Source organism: Carcharodon carcharias, chromosome 3, assembly GCF_017639515.1.
Source record: "Carcharodon carcharias isolate sCarCar2 chromosome 3, sCarCar2.pri, whole genome shotgun sequence".
Taxonomy (NCBI): Eukaryota; Metazoa; Chordata; class Chondrichthyes; order Lamniformes; family Lamnidae; genus Carcharodon; species Carcharodon carcharias.
The window spans coordinates 76,891,140-76,910,379 of record NC_054469.1 but is presented as its reverse complement, the minus strand read 5'-3'; the positions used below and the strand labels follow the sequence as shown (position 1 = coordinate 76,910,379).

At 46.6% G+C, this 19,240-nt stretch overlaps 1 protein-coding gene across 1 annotated transcript in view; it reads left to right on the top strand.

Annotated features, from left to right (window-relative positions):
* dnah5l (dynein, axonemal, heavy chain 5 like) overlaps nt 1–19,240 on the top strand; it is a 504,419-nt gene that overhangs the window by 43,979 nt on the left and 441,200 nt on the right. Inside the window, exon 7 of the mRNA XM_041183960.1 lies at nt 16,583–16,684. Within this exon, the coding sequence (XP_041039894.1) occupies nt 16,583–16,684 (102 nt within the window). The remainder of the gene's footprint in view (nt 1–16,582; nt 16,685–19,240) is intronic.

Genomic DNA, 19,240 nt, shown 5'->3' with positions numbered 1-19,240 from the left:
TGCCACCTTGTATCAGTTAGCATCGAAAGATGTACATATGAACATAAAATATGAACTAAAAGCTGGAGTAGGCCACTTGGCCCTTCAAGCCTGTGCCACCATTCAATAAGATCATGGCTGATCTGATTGTAACCTCCCGCTTACCCCTGATAACCTTTCATCCCCTTGTTAATGAAGAATGTATCTAGTTCTGCCTTAAAAACGTTCAAAGGCCCTGCTTCCACTGCCTTTTGAGGAAGAGAGTTCCAAAGACTCACTACCTCTGAGAGAATGTCATTCAACTATCCTTGATTGCAGAAATAGTTTTGATATAATTCTGGAAATTCCTTTCTCTGCAATCTTCCCAGAATCATTAGCCAGTTTATTTTAATAGAGATACTAACACTTTTTAGGTATTGGAGGATTTTATACAAATATGTTAAGTGTTCATCCAGCAACATCATTTGGAATAATTTACAGGCTTTGTGGCTGTAACAGTTATTGGGTTCTGTACTAGATGCATGTTTTTGTTTACCTTCAGAAACTAGCAGAAACCTCATTATAGTTAAAGAGGTGCTAATGCCCTCCATGATGGCCAATGATCAAATTCCAAAGAAATCCACCAACCCCCTTTGCATTTCCAAGGCACAGCTCTAGCTGTGGATTTTCCATGCCCATTGGCATTGGGCTTGTTTGGTGGTGTGAGTGGACAATATGGCGAGAAGGCCAAAAATCGATTTCACGATTGAAACCAGTTTGCAATTGTCCGCTCAGCCCTGTCGATGATGGACCACATTCCCTGCCATCGGACGTCGGGAACCTCATGTCATAATCAGCAAATCATCATAAGGTCAGCCTGCCGGACTCATTTCCCCTTTGGATTGTCTGGCCGCGCTGGCGTGAAAACATGCCAGTGCAGAACACATCTTGACAACTGTGAGGTGCAGAAGTTAGGACTTACCACCAGGTCCTTGCACTCATCACGGACATCTGAGGAGCAGAAGATGCTCAAGCCTGGCAGCAATGGGATCCTGGAGGAACATTCATGGCATGCTGGGTGGATTCTCATGGACGTGGCTCTGCTGCCACATCTCAGGACCAGACCATGTCCTTGCGGACACCTTGACCTGGGTTTAAACCACTAAACAAAAATGCAGCAGGGCACTGCCATTACCTCTGCTAACTATGTGTCTGATGTGTCAACATGAATGAGCGAATGCATGTATACTTCTGCACTTCCTATTCTTCCTTTCCGAAGACCATATTAAAAATAATGAAATGAAATGGTATTCATTTCATTTTTCTCCAATGGGGTAGGGACATCCTGGTTAGATGACAGGAAGGAAAAAACTATGTATATATATATATATATCTGTGTCAACAGGTTACTTTATAAAATTATTATTCTTATTTTAAAAATCGACAAGGGTTTATCCTGACTAGCCATGACTCATACCAGGGGAATTTCTAACCTTCAGAAACCAGCTGGAACCTCGTTATTGTTAAAAAGGTGCTAATGCCCTTTGTGATGGCTGACAATCAAATTCCAAAAAAATGCACCAACCCCCTTTGAATTTCTAAGGCGTAGCTCCGGCCAATGGAGAAGCACTGTCTGCAAGGGACAAAAGGGACCCTGACTCCTCTATTAAACAGCTCAAGATTCCAGACCTGGGAAAAAATATCTTTTGTCCAACGCCCAGGAGAAGAAGTGGGAGGTATGTCACATGACCTCCCCCAAGCTGCCAAGACCGTAATATTGCCACGTGCAACTGAACCCAGGCAGTCTACCATTTTATCATTTAACAGGGAGAAAGACTACGTCCAGGTAAAGTGCCTGGCCGTCACCTGCACTGTGAACTACTGGAACATTGGAACTTCTGTATCTGTGCCTTCAAGGCTAATTCCTCTCTACATGCCTCCTCCCATCACGGAAGTCCTCATTTCTGGAAAGTTGGATCACCCTGCAACAGTTTCAGCCTGCTAAACTCTGAAGGAATATGCCACTGGACTTTTGATTCTGGACCCTGGACTCACAAGAAACTATAACTCATTATTATTGTGATCTTGCCCTGTACCACTTTCTTCCCCTTATCCCTCTTTTATTGTACGAGTGCAAAAGGGGACGGACGATCCGAAACTCCTTTCAAGTGTTTTGTGTGTCCGTAAAATGAGCCAATCCTTTTAATTTACCTTATCTCGAGTTTCCTGTTGGGTTATTAATAGAGGATTGGATCACTCCAAACTGAAGGTTTGGGGAAAACACACCACCATTTATAAAGGGGGACAAATCAGAAATCAAAAACACCCTTCTGTTTATGGACAGGTAGTGGGAGGAGAAATCAGGGCTGTTTTAAATTAAACCCCCTCTGGCCTGTAACATCTTGCTCTGTATAATGGCTATGCATTTTCCTTCCTTCATGGGATGTAGTCTGAAAGAATTTAGTCAAGATGAGAAACACTTCAAACTAACAATCTGGTTTATTTTACATAAAATACATAAGTTGTCAGAATAAAATTTTCATTGTTAGAATAGTCATCTTCCTATACTTCTCTGTTTATAAGAAATAATGACAGAAGCTTATGGTCTCTATAAATATAGACCAGGGTTTCCCAAGCTTTTCTGGTCACAGAACCCTTTTGACTACCCAAGGGTATTGACGGAACCCTGAAGAAACTTTCATATTATGTTGAAGAGTTAAACTACAAAAAAATCATTGTTTTTGTGCAATAGGTAGAAACATACAAAAACACACTTATAGAGGCCTTTTCTATTTCTTATATGTATACATTTATTATAATTAAAAGGTTCTCTAATTCAGTCAAGTACTTCAGTCTTGCCTTCATTTTGTCATTTTTAATGGGAAGAGTGATGCTGCTTCTTTTGTTCATAACTTCGTTTAAAATTAGGAGTGATGCTGGAGAGCTGGATTCTCATATCAGACACACACACACACCCCACTCTCTCACACACACTCTTCACTCTCTCTCACACACACACACACACATGCACACACATGATATATTCAATATATTTTTCATTTCCCTGAGGCACAGAGATTATTCAGCGCTCTTTTGCATGCATGTGCGATGTTTGCAGTAGGCCTGTTCATCCTCCTCCCCCCTGTCTGCACAGGCAGCGTTCAGCGCTGCTGCTTGCGTATCACACTGGGCGGGCATTAATTGCCTGCCAGCGTGAAATTGCGGTGCGCTGTCGATCATGGGCAGCACTCGGCCTCCCGATCACCCCCACCTGCCCTTGGGAATTCTGCATGCCAAGGGCAAAATTCTGCCCATACACATTCATCCATATCTCTCAAACACACACACACACACGCACACACATGCATACACTCTTACACTCTTCATTCTCTTTCTCTCGCACGCACACATACACTCTCCCCCCTCTCTCACATCCCGTCGGGCCCGTTCTCCCACCCCACTCCTCGCCCTGTTCTCCCCCTCACTCTGCTCTCCCTGTCGCTCCTGCTCTGGTGCCCACCCCCTCTCTCGCTCGCCCTCTCACTCCAAGGCCCACTCGCCCTCTCACTCCAAGCCCCGCATGCCCTCTCACTCCAAGGCCCACTCACCCTCTTGCTCCAAGGCTCGCTTGCCTCCTTGCTCTGAGGCCCACGTCCTCTTGCTCCAAGGCCTGAGTGCCCTCTTGCTCAAAGGTTCATTCGCCCTCTCCCTCCGAGGTCTGCTGTACCTCTCGCTTCGAGGCCTACTCGCTCTGAGGTTTGCTCTCCAGCTCGCTCTGAGGCCCGCTTGTCCCCGCACTCCAACGACTTCTCTTGCTCTGAGGGCCATGCCCTCTCCGAAGCTCGCTCTATCTCTCGCTCCAAGGCCCACTCACCCTAAAAACCTATTTTCCCACTGTTTCCTGTTCATCCAATCACATGCTGGGTTCTCACTGCATTGGCTGCTGATAGGCTCAGCAGCTGATACCGGGAGAAAACAGCCTCTGATTGGACAAACAGCTTTATAGCATTTTTCAAATGTGCATCAGTTGAATGAATTGAATGCTGCAAGTTGTACAAGCCTGGCCTATTTCTGCACTCTGCCCACATTACTGCAGAACCCCTTGATATATCCTATGGAAGCCCAGGGTTCCTGGAACACAATTTGGGAAACCCTGGTGTAGACCCATCTTCAAGCTTGGGCATTTCAAAAGTTTCTATTCCAGTGAAAAGTCACTGCCCTGAAATGTCAACTTTGTTCTCTCTCCACAGATGCTGCCTGATCTATTGAGTATTTCCTGCATTTTCTGCTTTTATTCCAGATATCCAGCATTCACAATAATTTGCTCTTGTATTCTGAGTTCATTGTCTAGCCATTCTGGGCAGAATTTTCCATTTTTGAAGCTAAGTGCAGTGGCAGGCGGGTTCCGTGGCACGTTTCCTGCTGGTCGGAATTGCGAGAAATCGCGCCCAATTCAAAGCTCAGAAGCTCATTAATCATGCACAGGTGAGCATCTCTCTGAATGATATGGTGGGTCAGGAACTGATTCATCTGTTCTGCCGTTACGTAATGGGATCAAAGGTCGGAGCACCATATTTAAGCACCACCCAAGCGCACAGATTTCATGCTCTCCAGCCCAGCTATCTCCAGCAGACCTTCAGAGATGCCTGCCAACCAGAAGAAGAAGGCTGAACCCCGCTTCTGTTACGATGCAGTCCAGGCCTTGGTAAGATGAGTATGGCAAAGGATGTTCTTTATCTCAGGGATGGCTCGAAAGAAGCACACCAGCCTTACCTCTCCTGCTTGGGAGGCCATAGCAGAGCAGGTCAGTGCAGCTGTCCACTGCACCCAGAATGCTATCTGGTGCAGGAAGAGGATGAACGATCTAATATGGTCTGCCAGGGTAAGTCAGCCTTCAACTCCCTCTAATATCAAACTCTCATCGTGGCATCATGCACTCAAAGGGCTACTCTCTTCAGGGATCTCACACAACCACTAGCGGGGATACATATCACCACTGATCGTCTCATGGAAAGTTTCACAGCACCACCATCTCAGCTATCATTCTGTGCACTCTCCATTCTCAGACCCTTCTGGGGAGCGCTCGTCACACATACGGGGCATACGTGTTTCCCAATATTTGCTTCATCCCTTCTCATCGCATTCCTTTTTTTGTCTTCATGCAGCCCAAATTGGCCTACAACAGAAGGAAAGATCCCAGACCGGAAGAGGACAGCCAACATCACACCCCTCACCAAACCCGAAGAGGATGCCACTGAACTGGCTGGTGAGGACAGGGATTGCTCCTGTGGGGAAGGGGAGATTTGCTTTTTCCAGCAACCTGGTATGGATGACACTTCCATGAGTTCATCACATCCTGACATTCACAGTGAGTGACATGCAATCCTGTGTAATGCCTGCTCATGAACTAAAGGTATCTTCTCTCTCTTATAGGCACCAGCAGATCTAGGCACAGGTGGAGGGCCAACATAAGCCCTTGCCCCCAGACCACCTCGGAGGAGGAAGTGGAGGAAGCCACCAAAGAAGAGCTGTCACTGCATTCACCCACACCCTTCACCAGCATAGAGACACACACCTCGGCGGGCCATAGCTCTAGATTAGGCCTGGGGTCACCTGCTGGAAAACACTGCTCTGATACATCTTTACAGCAGTTGGAGGCAGGGACAGCCCAGATCTCTGGCACTCAGAGGGCTGCTGGGGATCAGCCAGCCCATGAGTCCTTGTCAGATGATGAGCCTCTGTGAGTGACGGCCAACGCAATACTGGAGATGCAATGAGAGGCGGCGAACATCAGGCAGAGAAGCGACAGTCACTCAGCAGACTAGAGTGAAGAATGGAGGAGTCCATCTGTGTAGTGTCTAATGTTGTGGCTCTGACATGGAAGTGCCTCAAGCTCATCATGGGAAGATTGGCGGCCACCATGCAGACCTTGGTGCAGCATGTTTTGCGGATTTGCACTTGGTCTTGGGCTCCATGGTCACACACACTGGTGAGAACCATCAGTGGCTGGGCAAGAGGCGGGTGGGGCACCTTGACCTCCCTCCAGGTGCCCTTCACCTCAAGGAGTCAAAGAGAGGCCCTCGTGCACCTGCAGGGAGGATGAGCATCAGCTGTACAGAACAGGGGTCTCCATTCAGGACACTCAGAATATCCTCTGCCTGTGGCCCTATCTACTCCAACTGCTCAGGCCAAGGAGGGTGCATCTGCCCCTGAGCAGGAGACCCAAAGCAAGCTGGGGCCCTCCAGGCCTTGAACCACCAGAAAACGTTTGCCGAGGTCATTTTAGACATCAGCAGTCAGCAGGCTGCCTCCACCTCTGCTGCCGAAGTCAGGGCTGCGCCCAGGCGTAGTGGTAGGGTTAGAAAATTAAGAAATATTGAACTCATTCTTGGATCATGGGTGTGCTACCACTGTATAAATATTGCACTATTGTTAATACATTTGAAGTTAATGTGAATCGTTGGTCAACTGAAGGCATTGTGATTCTTTACATATGTATCCTCTTATTGTGAGGTTTAGCCATCCTCCCACTTATCGATAGTCTCCCCTTGTGAAATTCACATTCGTGTGATGTCAACCACAGTAAAGATAGTTTCCGGATCCTTGTGTGATGTCAGGGAGATGTGTTAAAATCTTTATTGGAAGCGTGTGCTAACTGCATTTATAACTTTTTTTGCTCATGACACACCATTGTGTGAGGGCAGCTCAGCAGCCGTGAGGGATTAGCGGCTTTGTGTCACTTCCGTGGTAGTGCCAAAAGACAAGACAAGACCTGGATGGGAGGATGATTTCCCCAACCATGTCGTCTTCTCACTGGCTGCTGTAGTTTCTGAATAATGTGACGATGACTGTATTAAGTTAGTTGATGCAGCATTCTTGCTGTTGTGTCGACTTTCACTTCCTAGAGTGAGGGCGTACAGAGTGCACCATTGACTTTCTTAGAGATCATGGCCTGGTGAATCATGAGGCATAAAGGTGCAAGTCTGAATGCTGAACTTGCTCTCAATGTGACTGGTTGGACATCCCTTACATTGCAATGGAATGGCATTGAGGGACAGGAAGAATGTGGCTATCTCCTGTTGCCTTCACTTTACTCCTTCTGGAATCTGGTGGCAATTAAAGTGGCACAGGCACGTCTTCTACATTGTGCTTTCTCGATGGCATTGTCCTGTGGAAGCTCCCTCTTCAGGTTCCTGGCCCTCCTGCTCTTCATCCTCTGAGGAGCTCTCATCCTCCACTATTTCTCTATCTGCCTAGGCATCACCCCTATGCATTGCTAGGGTGTAACACACAGCAATGATGCGGGAGACTCTGTCTGGGGTGGACTGCAGAGTCCCACCTGAGCAATCTAAATGGCAGAAGTGCATCTTCAGGACGCCAATGGTCTGCTTGATTAGGGATCTTGTGGAGCTATGAACTGTTTTGTACCTTTCCTTCAAGGCACTCTGAGGACGACATATGGGTGCCAGCCATCATTTGAGTGGGCACCCCATATCCCCAAGTAGCCATCTGTGTAGATGCTTAGGTCCTTCAAATATGTGAGGCACCTGGGAGTGACTCAGGATGTATGAGTCATGGAAACTCCCAGAGTACCTGGTGCACACATGCATTATGTACTTTTGATGATTGCACACCAGTTGAACATTGATGGAATGAAACCCTTTACAGTTGATAACATTAGGGGCTGCTGCCATGGGGCCCTGAAAGCCACATGTGTGCAGTTGATTGCACCCTGCACTCTGGGGAAGCCTGAGATAGCTGCAAACCCATTGAATCTAGCAGTCTGGCTATCTTCATCAAGTGTAAACCTCACATGTTGATCAGCCTTGCTGTAGAGGGCATCTGTGATCTCCTTGATGCATCTATGTGTGGCAGACTACAAGGTGCTTCACAGGTCTCCTGTGGGTACCTGCAATGATCCGCAGGCAAAGAAATTGAGTGTGGTGGTCACCTTCAAGGCTACTGGCAGGGGATAGCCTCCCCCTCCATGAGGCATTAATTCCTCCCAAAGAATGTGGTAGATGTGATCCACTGGAGCTCAGGACAAGTGCAGACATGCATGGCATTGTCTCTCATTCATCTGCAGATAGGAGAGTTTTCTTCGGTCAACCCTTGGTCTAGCAAGTCGCCTCTGTGATCTGGGTCTATCCTCCTGATCCTCATGTTGTTGCTGGGGCTCCCCTGAATCCTGGGCCAGGCAGGGCCTCCTCTCTAAGCTACGCTAGGCGGGGCTTGTCCCTTCTTCTTCTCCTCCATTCTACTATAACCCTCAAGAAGGCACATTGAGCTTAGGCTCCATTATTGTTTTGTCCTTCTCTCTGTGAAATGGTTGACTCAAGACATTAATGAATTTTGGGTAAAAACAGTGAAGCTCACAATTTTGAACCAAAAGCCATTGTAATGGTCTCAAGTGCCTTCTGCCCTATTGCCTTATCATGTATGCAGCTTTGTATCTGAGGTGCAATCAGACACATTGAGGTGACTAAGATGCCATCCCTGAGACTTTACATTTCAATCACACAGAGGTTGGAGAAGGTTGTAATGACCTAACTCACTGCTCCAATCTCAGATGTGGCATACTGATTAACAAGAATTTGCTCATGATTTATTACTATATGCCTATAGCTCATTATGCATGCCAATGTGGAAATCACATGAAAGTCTTTCATTGCTGGGATGCCAAATATGCAGCAGCTGAGCCTCTTTGACGGTTGCCTACATTCCCAAATTTCACATTCCCGTGTATTAATGTAGAAATGGAGTGACTTATTATGTGAAGCCAGCGACTTTTGCATTTCCCTGTTACTACACATGTTCTTGGCAACTTTCTCAAGGAAGTCTTCCTACATTCTATAGTATGATGAGATTCAAAAATGAACTTGTATTCTCAGTATATTGCTGACTGGAAGATACATAGGCTGCTCGCTATGCTTTCATCATGAAAGCAAGAACCAACATCCATCAGACCAATGCACAAAGGCTAAAACTATTTGGTCAGATTTGTTTTCACTGGTTACATTACAGAATTAAAGACACAGCAAGGAATTGAACTGTCCAATAAAAGTAGAATCAATTTATACAGGTTAATGTACCTTTTTAGGATATATCTTCTTACAGGGTCTGTTAAGTAACAGAATTTTTGATTGAAATGGTGACGTTTGCCTCTCGTCAGGACCTCAATTTGGGATATTGTTTGCAGGTAATGCAAAAAACCAGTTCACCAGGGAGTTTAAAATTCTATACAACTAGAGCTGCCATTTGTGCCATGGGTATCTTTCATTTTAAAGCCATTTATTTGAAATAAACAAACAGAATAACAGTCCTCGTACCTCATATGGGGTGATTTTCAAGTTATATTGTTCCTCCCTGCTTTGCTGCTGACTAGGAGATCTAGACCATGATGACTTGGCATGCAGCGATTAGGATTATTTATTCCACTTTCCATTCATTAGCATATATTAACCTTACATATTAACTATTCCAGCTACCAAATGGCTTTTGACTTAATTGGTTCCTTTGCAGTTTAGGATTTAATTGGCTACATCCATGTTAACTCCTAGGAGTGATCTTGTAGTGTTTTAATAATTCCAATATTACTGGCAATACAATTATTTAAACTGCCCTTTTCTACATTCAAGGACCTGACCATATGTTTGAATTTCTAGCACTGCAAAAACAAAGGAAATCCATTATGGGAGCTGTGGAGGCTGGTAAAATCGTGGGGAGCCAGGCCGGATTGGTTCCCTGATGTAGTCCTGCTGTCGGTACATTTTACCAGAGACAGACAGGCAGTCCGCCCCACGGAGGCGGGCAGCCCATTTACATATGTAAAGGCCCTACTAAGAACCTTTAATTGGACAGTGAACCCACTGGCGGCCAAATAGGAGGCTACCAGTGGTAAAATTGCCAAGCAGGACATGCTGCCGGTAAGTGCGGCCTTGGGAGCTGCTTTTCACCCCAAAATGGTCCCCACTCACCTGATAAGATTCAGCCTAGTATTTTTGTAGTGCTATATTCAATTTGTAAGGGGTTAAACAGTAAGTCAGCAGACAGAAACCAGGCTGGTTGCCCATTATATTTTGGTTTTCTTGGACTATGTGATGCATAATTTTTGCCATTTACCATTTGTAAAGGACCTCTGTAAGGCAATTAGACTATTCCTGGGGGCGGAAGGCGAACCTGACACTGTCATTCCAGGCTGGCCATTAACCATCAATGTTTTGGGGGTCTTTGGGAAGTGGGTGTGCCATGGCACTGACCCTACTAACTTCAAAAGGACAAGAGACAATAACTACAGGTGGGGACATCCTAGCTCTTAAATTGAGAAGTGGGGCTCTTGTGACTCCTTAGATATTTTTGCCTCAGATTGTAAGTTTTTTCAAAATGTATTAGTTCATGGGATGTGGATGTCACTGGCTAGGCCAGCATTTATTGCCCATTCCTAATTGCCCTTGAGAAGATGGTGGTGAGCCACCTTCTTGAACCACTGCAGTCCATGGGTATAATTTTACGCTGGCAGGATTTTACGGTCCCCCCAAAGTCAATGGACTTTTGAGTGGCTCGCCGCATTTTATGGCCCCATGGTAGGGCCATAAAATTCCGCCTCGTGCTGGAAGAACACCCACAGTGCTGTTAGGAAGGGAGTTCTAGGATTTTTACCCAGCAGCAGTGAAGGCACGGCTGCGTTGAGAGGAATGGTAAGAATTGTGGTATCTAATTTAGTTTGCATTAGTGAAAGATTGTCTTTAGTACCATGTTGCATCTTCCAATATTTCTAGTTTTGTAATTAACTTTATCTGTTAAAAATCGGAACAAGTAACTTTAGCCTGTACTCACTGGTTTAGCAGCATTTTGTTTTTGGAGGATATGGGGCATATCCAACATATTCTCCAGTAAGTTGTTAGATCTGGGGCAGAATTTTCCTGTTGGCGTGCGGGGGTGGGACCCGCATGGCGATGCGTAAAATGACACGCGGTGACGTCGGGTGAATGTCCCGATGTCACCATGCGCCATCACGCTATTTCATTGGGCAGGTACATGATGATATCCGATGCGTGTCCGCCATTAATTAACAGGCCGCTTAAGGCCCTCGAGGCGCCAATCGACAGTGATTTTTCAGCACCTGTACGATCTTCAGGTTGGCGCACGGGCGCAATGGGCAGGCGGATAGGACACATTTGTATAAACCTCATCCATGGGCGGGATAAGAAGGCTTAGTGGGGTCATGAGTGTGCTCTGTTAATTATTGATTCTTCAAAGTTACTGATACTTGCCTGTGTGATCTGCAGTACTTCAAAATGCATACCAGCTTCTTGAACTGCACTCACAACCTTCAGGTCAGCACTCTGCAGTGAGGAATCTTTTTTGGGCCTGCAGGTTTCAGGAAGCCTTCCCTTAGCCTGGGGATGGGGGCTGAACTGTCCACTGGAGGCAGCTCCTCTGAGGAGGAAGGGAGGACTAGAAGGAGGAGGAGGCCAGGAATGCACATCCACCCTCCTGGGAAGCCACCTTCAGGAGGACAGGCTCAAGCATAAGTGGTGCAGGGCCAGGAGGTAGTCCAAAGCAGAAGGTGCTGCAGAAGACGCCACTATTCTGCTGCCAAGGATATATAGGTGGCAAAGCAGCTACTTCAATATGTCTGAGCTGCAGTGCAGAAGGAGGCTCCGTCTCTGAAGGGAGACAGCCAACTATATCTGTCAGATGATTGGACCTGAGATCTCCACGACCTGTGTAGGTGGACACCCCTTACCAGTGGCTCGAAAAGTCACAGCCGCCCTCAACGTCTATACCTCTGGCTCCTTCCAGGGCTCGGTGACTGATCTTTGTGGTGTCTCCCAAACAGCTGTCCACACTTGTGTCAAGCAGGTTACAGATCCTCTGTTCAAGCGTGCATTGACCTTCATCCACTATCATTGGGACCAGGCCAGCCAGTAACAATGAGCCAGAGGCTTCGCGGCCATTGCTGGCTTCCCCCGTGTCCAGGGTGCAATAGCTGTACACATGTGGCCATCAAGGCGCCAGCAGATGGGCCTGGTGCCTTCATCAACAGGAAAGGATTCCACTCCATGAACGTGCAGATTGTGTGTGATCACAGGATGCTGATTCCACAGGTACCCAGGCAGCTCCCATGACGCCTACATCCTCAGACACTCCCAGGTGCCGGGGCTCTTCAGTGCTCCAGCCTGACTTGATGGATGGCTGCTGGGTGACAAGGGCTATCCCCTCAGAAGGTGGCTCATGATGCCTCTCCGCCATCCAAGAACAAAAGCCAAGCAACAGTATAATAGAAGCCACGCCTCCACAAGGGCTGTGGCGGAGCAAGCCATTGGTCTTCTCAAAATGCGCTTCTGATGCCAGGACTGCTCAGGGGGCGCATTCCAGTATCCCCCAGATAGTGTGTCGGTGATAGTGGTTGCATGTTGCGCTCTCCACAATCTTGCACTGGAAAGGGAAGACCCTGTGAACGACAAAGATGTAGACGGAGTGGCTGCGGCTGCACATGATGAGTCCAGCAGTGAGTCCGAGGATGAGCATGCACAGGGAAATGCTGAGGGGGTAGACACTGACCTGGGCATACTCCAGGGATGCAGGGACAACTGGGAGGCTTTAATCGAATGAACCTTCAGCTAATACACCACATATGGACCTCCAGGACAAGCCTGGGCTGCAGGCTCCATACTTGATACCTAAGTGCAAAATCTGCCTTGATAGGAACATTAACTAAGGGCCTTGTTAATAAAGCTGGATGTCCCACAAGTCACTCATAACATTATTGGTAACAATCCACCTGCAGAAGAAAAGAGGCACCCTCAGCCATGGTGACATGTCTGAATTTAATATTATAACAAAAGGAACTAAAGAAAACAAAATGATAAAGGTGTTAAACATCACACCAACTCATAAAGACCTCATTTCTGGCCAACACAAAAGCACCAGTGATAAACCCGTGGTGTGCTTAAGGCGCCTTGTGTTTACGTTTTCGGGTGCTATGTCTCGGTGCTGCCCATTGCTAGGAGTGGCATCTGAGACAGCCTACTCACTGCTGTTCTGTTGGCCTCGATGACCTTGGCAGTCGTCCTCAGGACTGTGGACCCTGTGCTGGCCCCGCCTGGGAGGGAGCTACCAGTTCCACAGCTGGCATCTCCCCAGTCGTCGCAGCCTCATCGGATGCAGCAGTCACTGACAGAGGGGTGGAGGAGCTGCCACCTGCATCCGGAGTATCCTGAGAGGAGCATACAGAGACGACAGGCAGCTGCTGCACTGACGTGAAGTCACTTTGGACCTCCCTGCTGGGAAACTTGGTGCCCAGACCAACTCCCACACTGGCACTGACCAGCTGAGGTCAATGCCGATGTGAGGGCTTGCTGGTCCGAGTGCATCCCCGGGAAGCCCTGATTGGTCTCCTGGAGGAGCCTCTTCACGAGAGTCGCCACTCTCTCCATCGAGGATGCATGGTGCTCAGCCATGAGGCTCATTGCATCACTGATGGTCCACATAGATTCCTGTACCACGGACACCAAGCCAAGCATAGCCTCATGTATCTCCAACAGATGTTCCCACACATCCTGCTGAGTTTCCTGCATTTGCTGCACCATGGACGACTCTAGAGGCACATCATCAGGCACCGACTGAGCATGTGCCTGGTCCCCTGCAGTCCTCCGACTGCTGGTGTCATGGGCACTCTCTGTCTCTACCAGCTCCTCCAGCGACTGTAAAGTTCCCTCACCGCTGTGCCCTGGGGCACTAACTGATGTTCTAATTCCCACCGAGGTACTAGTATCTGTGCTGTTGCCTGCCTGGCAGAGATGCTGTGATGCTGGTGAGTCCAAGACTTCAGGGCCCTCAGGTGTGAGAGGGGGCCCCTGCTGCTCTTCCTCCTGGCTCTGCTCTGCTGATGCTGAAAGGAAGAACAAGGGCATTTGATTAGTTAACATGGAGACAACGTCAATGTGTATCCCTGTCCCCCGGATCATTATGCGCTCATCCTTCCATAAGCAAAGGTCAAGCCATGCTGCAAATTTCAATCACTGAACATTCAGCACTGCTATGGCTGTTGGGAGAACAATGGTGACCTCACTGCTGGGCATACGTACCTGCCCGTGGCACCCCAGCCTCACTGACAATGGTGGAACTGGGCACATGGCGCCTCTCCAAATCTAGGGCCTCCTGCTTGAAGCGGCTAAGAATCGCTAACTGGGCCAGTCCTCCGCCAGTCCTCATCCGCTAGGCTGCATCATGTGCACTCTTCTCCTGAAAAGGAGAGAAGAGCATTGATTAGTGCTACTCGTACCTGGATTCTCTTCACGGATGGCCCACTCCAACCAGACTGGGACATTGCAGAGCTCCAGTGCCTTCTTACCCTTCTGCTGCTGAACACTCACACAAAGATGCTAGGCCTGTCCCTCCTTGCCTCTCCCTTGGGCAAACGCTGCCTACATCACATTAGGCACCACCCAGTCTAACCTTCCATAGCAAGGAGGTACAAGCACATGGAGCGCAGAGGACAGTAGATCAATCGGTGCCACGCCACCTCGAAGCTCCCCTCCCAGCATGTCATCACCCTGACTTGGACATGTCCTGGAGTTCCAGCACTGCGCCTAGGTGTAGCTCCTCCACGTTGCCCCCAAAACAGTCATGTGGGTCTCAGCGTACCACATGCTGTGGGTGCAGAACCCATCTCTTCACCACCCTCTCAGGGTGACCTAGGCATGGGCAACATGTGCTGGTCCACCCAGCAAAGGACACATGCCATCAATGATTCAGTGCAGTCACTACACTCAGACTTGGGGAGAGGCAGCACCGGGGGAAAGTCTACTTGCTGGGTTAAGTGACCAACGCCAACATGGTACTCACCCTTCCCGAGCGTAACAGTTCATTAAAGCGCTTGCGACACTGGATCCAGGTGTGCCACACCACGTCACGGGAGCTCACCACTTCCACCACCTCCTCCCAGGCACGTTTGGTCATATGGGGGGGGCCTCCTCCTGTCATGGGGTACGAGGACCTCCTGCCATGCTGCCACCTCCTCGAGGAGGGCAGCAAGGCATCATCAGAAAAATGAGGGGCACAGTGCCCCCCTGCCCTACCCTCCTGCCTGGGCTGCTCAGCAGCAGCTCTCTGGGGAGCCCTTCCACTGGCCATGATTCACAGCCTTTGAAAGATTGCAACAGCTTTTTAAAACTGTCCGCTGGGTCGCCATTGGACCCGGTGGTCATTGCAGTCCTGCTGCCGCCCACCCACTTTCTCTGTCCTTGGGAGCCATGTTTCACGCTGGGCAGGCCTTAATTGGCCTGCCCATGTAAAATGGCGGTGTGGACCTGATCGCATGCGGCGTTCAGGTCCATGCCTGCCCGCACCCCCTCCTGCTCCCGCTCCTGCACCGCCTGCCTGACAAGCAGAAAACTCTGCCCCTGGTTTCTGCAAACCCATACACCTTTCGAGAACATAGCCATGGGTTTTGGCCTATAAAAGATTAAGTCTGTTTATGAAAACTGATGGGAACTTAGGACAGGTGTCATTGAGGAAGCTCAAACTAACCTTTTTGAATATTATGGACTTTGTGCAGGTACTTAAGAGGTTATCAAGGAAAGAGGCCCTGCTTACTTTCCCTCATTAATATTTTTTCAATGCTTCCTAGCCATAATAAATTAAGCATTAAACAGAGTATTTTTTGAAAAAAATGAAAGTTAAAATCTATACTTGAGTACTATGTATGCCAGAACATAGCAAGCATCTTTGTTGAGTGTGGTTTGACATAACAGGAACAGGCATGAAAATCCAGGGCATGTACTGGATAAGTTGTGAGATAAGCTGAAACCTCACTGGTATGGAGTGGAGACAGCCCCAAGATCTCACAGGTAGTAAAATAAGAAAAAATGACAATGACCAAAAATAAATACTTTTTGAATTCTCATCCCACTGGAGATCAGGAATTGGATTGCTTTCTTTTTGACTTTGCCTTTGTTTCTACCAATTCTACTTCAATTGAGTCAGTGAATGAGCTAGTACTCAACACTAGTTTTATTGTTTTATTCATTCTAAAGCAACAATCAGAACTAAGCGGAATTCTTTGAACCGCTATTGACCTGCAAATGAATAAAACAAAAAGAAGATTTACATTAAGAGCATGAAGATTTTGCACAGTGTATTAATAGAGAGTCTGAAAAGCTGATCAATCTACAATCATGCAGCATACAGCAACATTACTCATTAGACATCAGTTGATTGTGGAGATCATTTGAGTTACTGGCCAAGTTTTTCACCAGAACAGAATTCTACTGTAGTGATTTTTGCAGAAGGAACTAAGCTATCTTGACTTTTCAGACATTGCCGTTTTAAAATAAAAATAGAGAATGCAGAAGATATAAAGGCCATCACATTTCAAAAGAGAAGAGATTGCTTAATGTGTTGATCTCTCTTTCTCAAGCCTTTGGACAATTGTCTTTACTGCTGAGTTGGTTCAACCAATTCATGTGGTCCCGATTCTGAGAATTATTGTTAGGCAGTTTTAGTTAAAATTTCAGTTTGTCATTAATTTATGAAGCTAGTATTTATACAAATAGTTCACCATCAATAATGTTTATAATAATTTATGTATATACTTAAAAGCCTTTTTTCTCTTCAGGAAGTAAATTTTGGCATGCTTAATTGCTCTGAAGGGAACCTACTTCAAGGGCTGGAGAAACTTCTTGCCAATATAATGGTACCAGCACTGCGATCTCAAGAGGTAACCTCCCCTAAGTGAAATCCATGGCAGCTATGGTCACAGATTTTTTTTCTAGAATGACCCAAATTGTAACTTTTTGTTAATCTTCCTCTTTGTGTGGAAGAAAAAGTAAATGAGGCAGATTGGTGCTCATAATTTATGGAGCCTATTAAAATGCAAGTTTATGTATGTTAAATAAAATATTAATTTATTACCAATCTTTCAACTTGATTGCCAGCAACAACTTGTAGTGCATTGCGTGGCATCTGCTGTGGGCACAGAAAATGAAACAAAAACTGAATGACTTTGTTGGGGTAATGTTTCTTACATCCTTTGCTAAAATAGTGGATAGAAGCTTGCTACACAAATGTAATGAGGATTTAACATTTAACATTGCCTATGGTAATTTCCAAATGTAAGTGTGTTAATGTTCAGTAAACATGAGTTTTTGTGTCTTCAAAGAAGATTGAAGCTTATTGCAAGGTGCACAAAAACACAGATTTAACTTCATATAGGTTAGATACGTGACAGGTTTGTAAAAGCGGTGGGCATCATATTGCGCTGGTTTTGCTGCACTCAGGTATAAACTGCTTCATTAACTGAGGAATTGCAAATGAGGCTGAACGTTGTGCAAATATTAGCAAACAATCCAACTTCTGATCTCATGATGGAGATAAGCTGACACAAGATGAAGCAGAATTACCTGGAAAAACTCAGCAGGTCTGGCAGCATCGGCGGAGAAGAAAAGAGTTGACGTTTCGAGTCCTCATGACCCTTCAACAGAACTGAGTGAATCCAAGGAAGGGGTGAAATATAAGCTGGTTTAAGGTGTGTGTGTGTTGTGGCGGGGGTGGGGGGGGGGGGGGGTTTAACCGCCCCCCCCACCACCCCCCCCACACACACACACACACACACACACACACACACACACATATGTCCTGGGGTTGAGATGATTGGCCTTCAACAATGATAGTTATCTTCCTTTGTGCTAGACAGGATTCCAACCACCAGAGAGTTTTCCCACTGATCCTCTTTAACTTCAATTTTACTGGGGCTCCTTTGTGCTACATTCAGTCAGATGTTATCTTGATGTCAAGGGCAGTGATTTTCACCTCACCCCTGAAATTCAGCTCTTTTGTCCATGTTTGTAGAAAGGTTGCAATGGCATCTGGAGCCGACTGCTCTTGGCAGAATCCAAAATGAGTATGATTAATGGCGGATACATGCCTGGATAGTACTGCTGATGATTCCTTCCATACCTATACTGATAATTGAGGGTAGGCTGGTAGGGCTGTAATTAGCTTGGTTGGATTTATCTTGCTTTTCTTAAACTTCCTGTTATCCTTTTGTTCTACACTGTGGCTCAGAGGTAGATTCTCTTCGTGAAAAACATGGATACCCACCTCTATTGGACCCCTTTCAGCAGACTATCCAAATAATCCTCACTGAAGGCTGAAGTTCTGCAAATCTTTCCATCGCTGCTCTTAAGTCCAGAAAATACAAATTTAAAATAGTGCTTAGATGATTCTCTGCCTGGTTCACTTCCTATGTTAATGTAAAACACACACTGAGCAGAATCAAATGATGATGAGACCACATATCCACAGCATCACTAAGACCACCTGTTTCCACCTCTGTAACATCATTCCATTTCATTGCTCCTCAGCTTATCTCCTCAGCTGCAGAAACCCTTATTCATGTCTTTGTTACTTCTGGACTTCACCATTCCAACTCATCCTGGTTGGTCTCACACATTCTGCCTTCCTTAAACTTGAGATCATCCAAAACTCTGCTGTCTGTGCGCCTCCGCTCATCAAGCCCCATTTACCTATCACCCCTGTGCTGGTTGACCTACATTGGCTTATGGTTAAGCAACGTCTTCATTTTATAATTCTCATCTTTGTTTTCAAGTCCCACCATGGCCTTACCCCTCCCTATCTCTGTAATCTCCCTCAGCCCCACAATCCTTCAAAGTATCTGCACGCATCTAATCCTGGTCACTTGCACATCCTCAACTTTAATTGCTCCGTCATTGGTGGTCATGTCTTCAGTTGCCTATGCCCCAAGCTCCAGGATTCCCTCCATTCACTTTTCTGCCTCCCTGCTTCTCGTTCCTCCTTTAATGGACTCCTTAAAACATGTCTCTTTGACCAAACCTGTGGTTATCTGACCTAATATCTCCTTATGTGGCTCAGTGTAATATTTTGTTTTACAGTGCTCCTTTGAAACTCCTTGGGTCTTTCATTTTGTTAAAGGTGTTATGTAAATACAAGTTGTTGTAATGTTCTGACCTTGCTGAATCTGGTGGGTTCAGTTTTCTTCCAAAGTGCCACAACGGATTATGGGAACACAGTGACTCTGACAATTTTTATTTGCTTGCTGTTCTTTTTCCTACCCTTTACAATTTCTAGAACCTAAAAAGTCATCAAGTCTTATGCTAGTAATTTGAGCCCCTGTGCCTGATCACCGAGGTTAGGCTTTTCGCCAGTGATCAGAACAATAGATCATAACTCAGTTAGATTTAGGATAGTTATGGAAAAGGTAAGGTTGGGCTGAGAATAAAGGTTCTGAACTGAG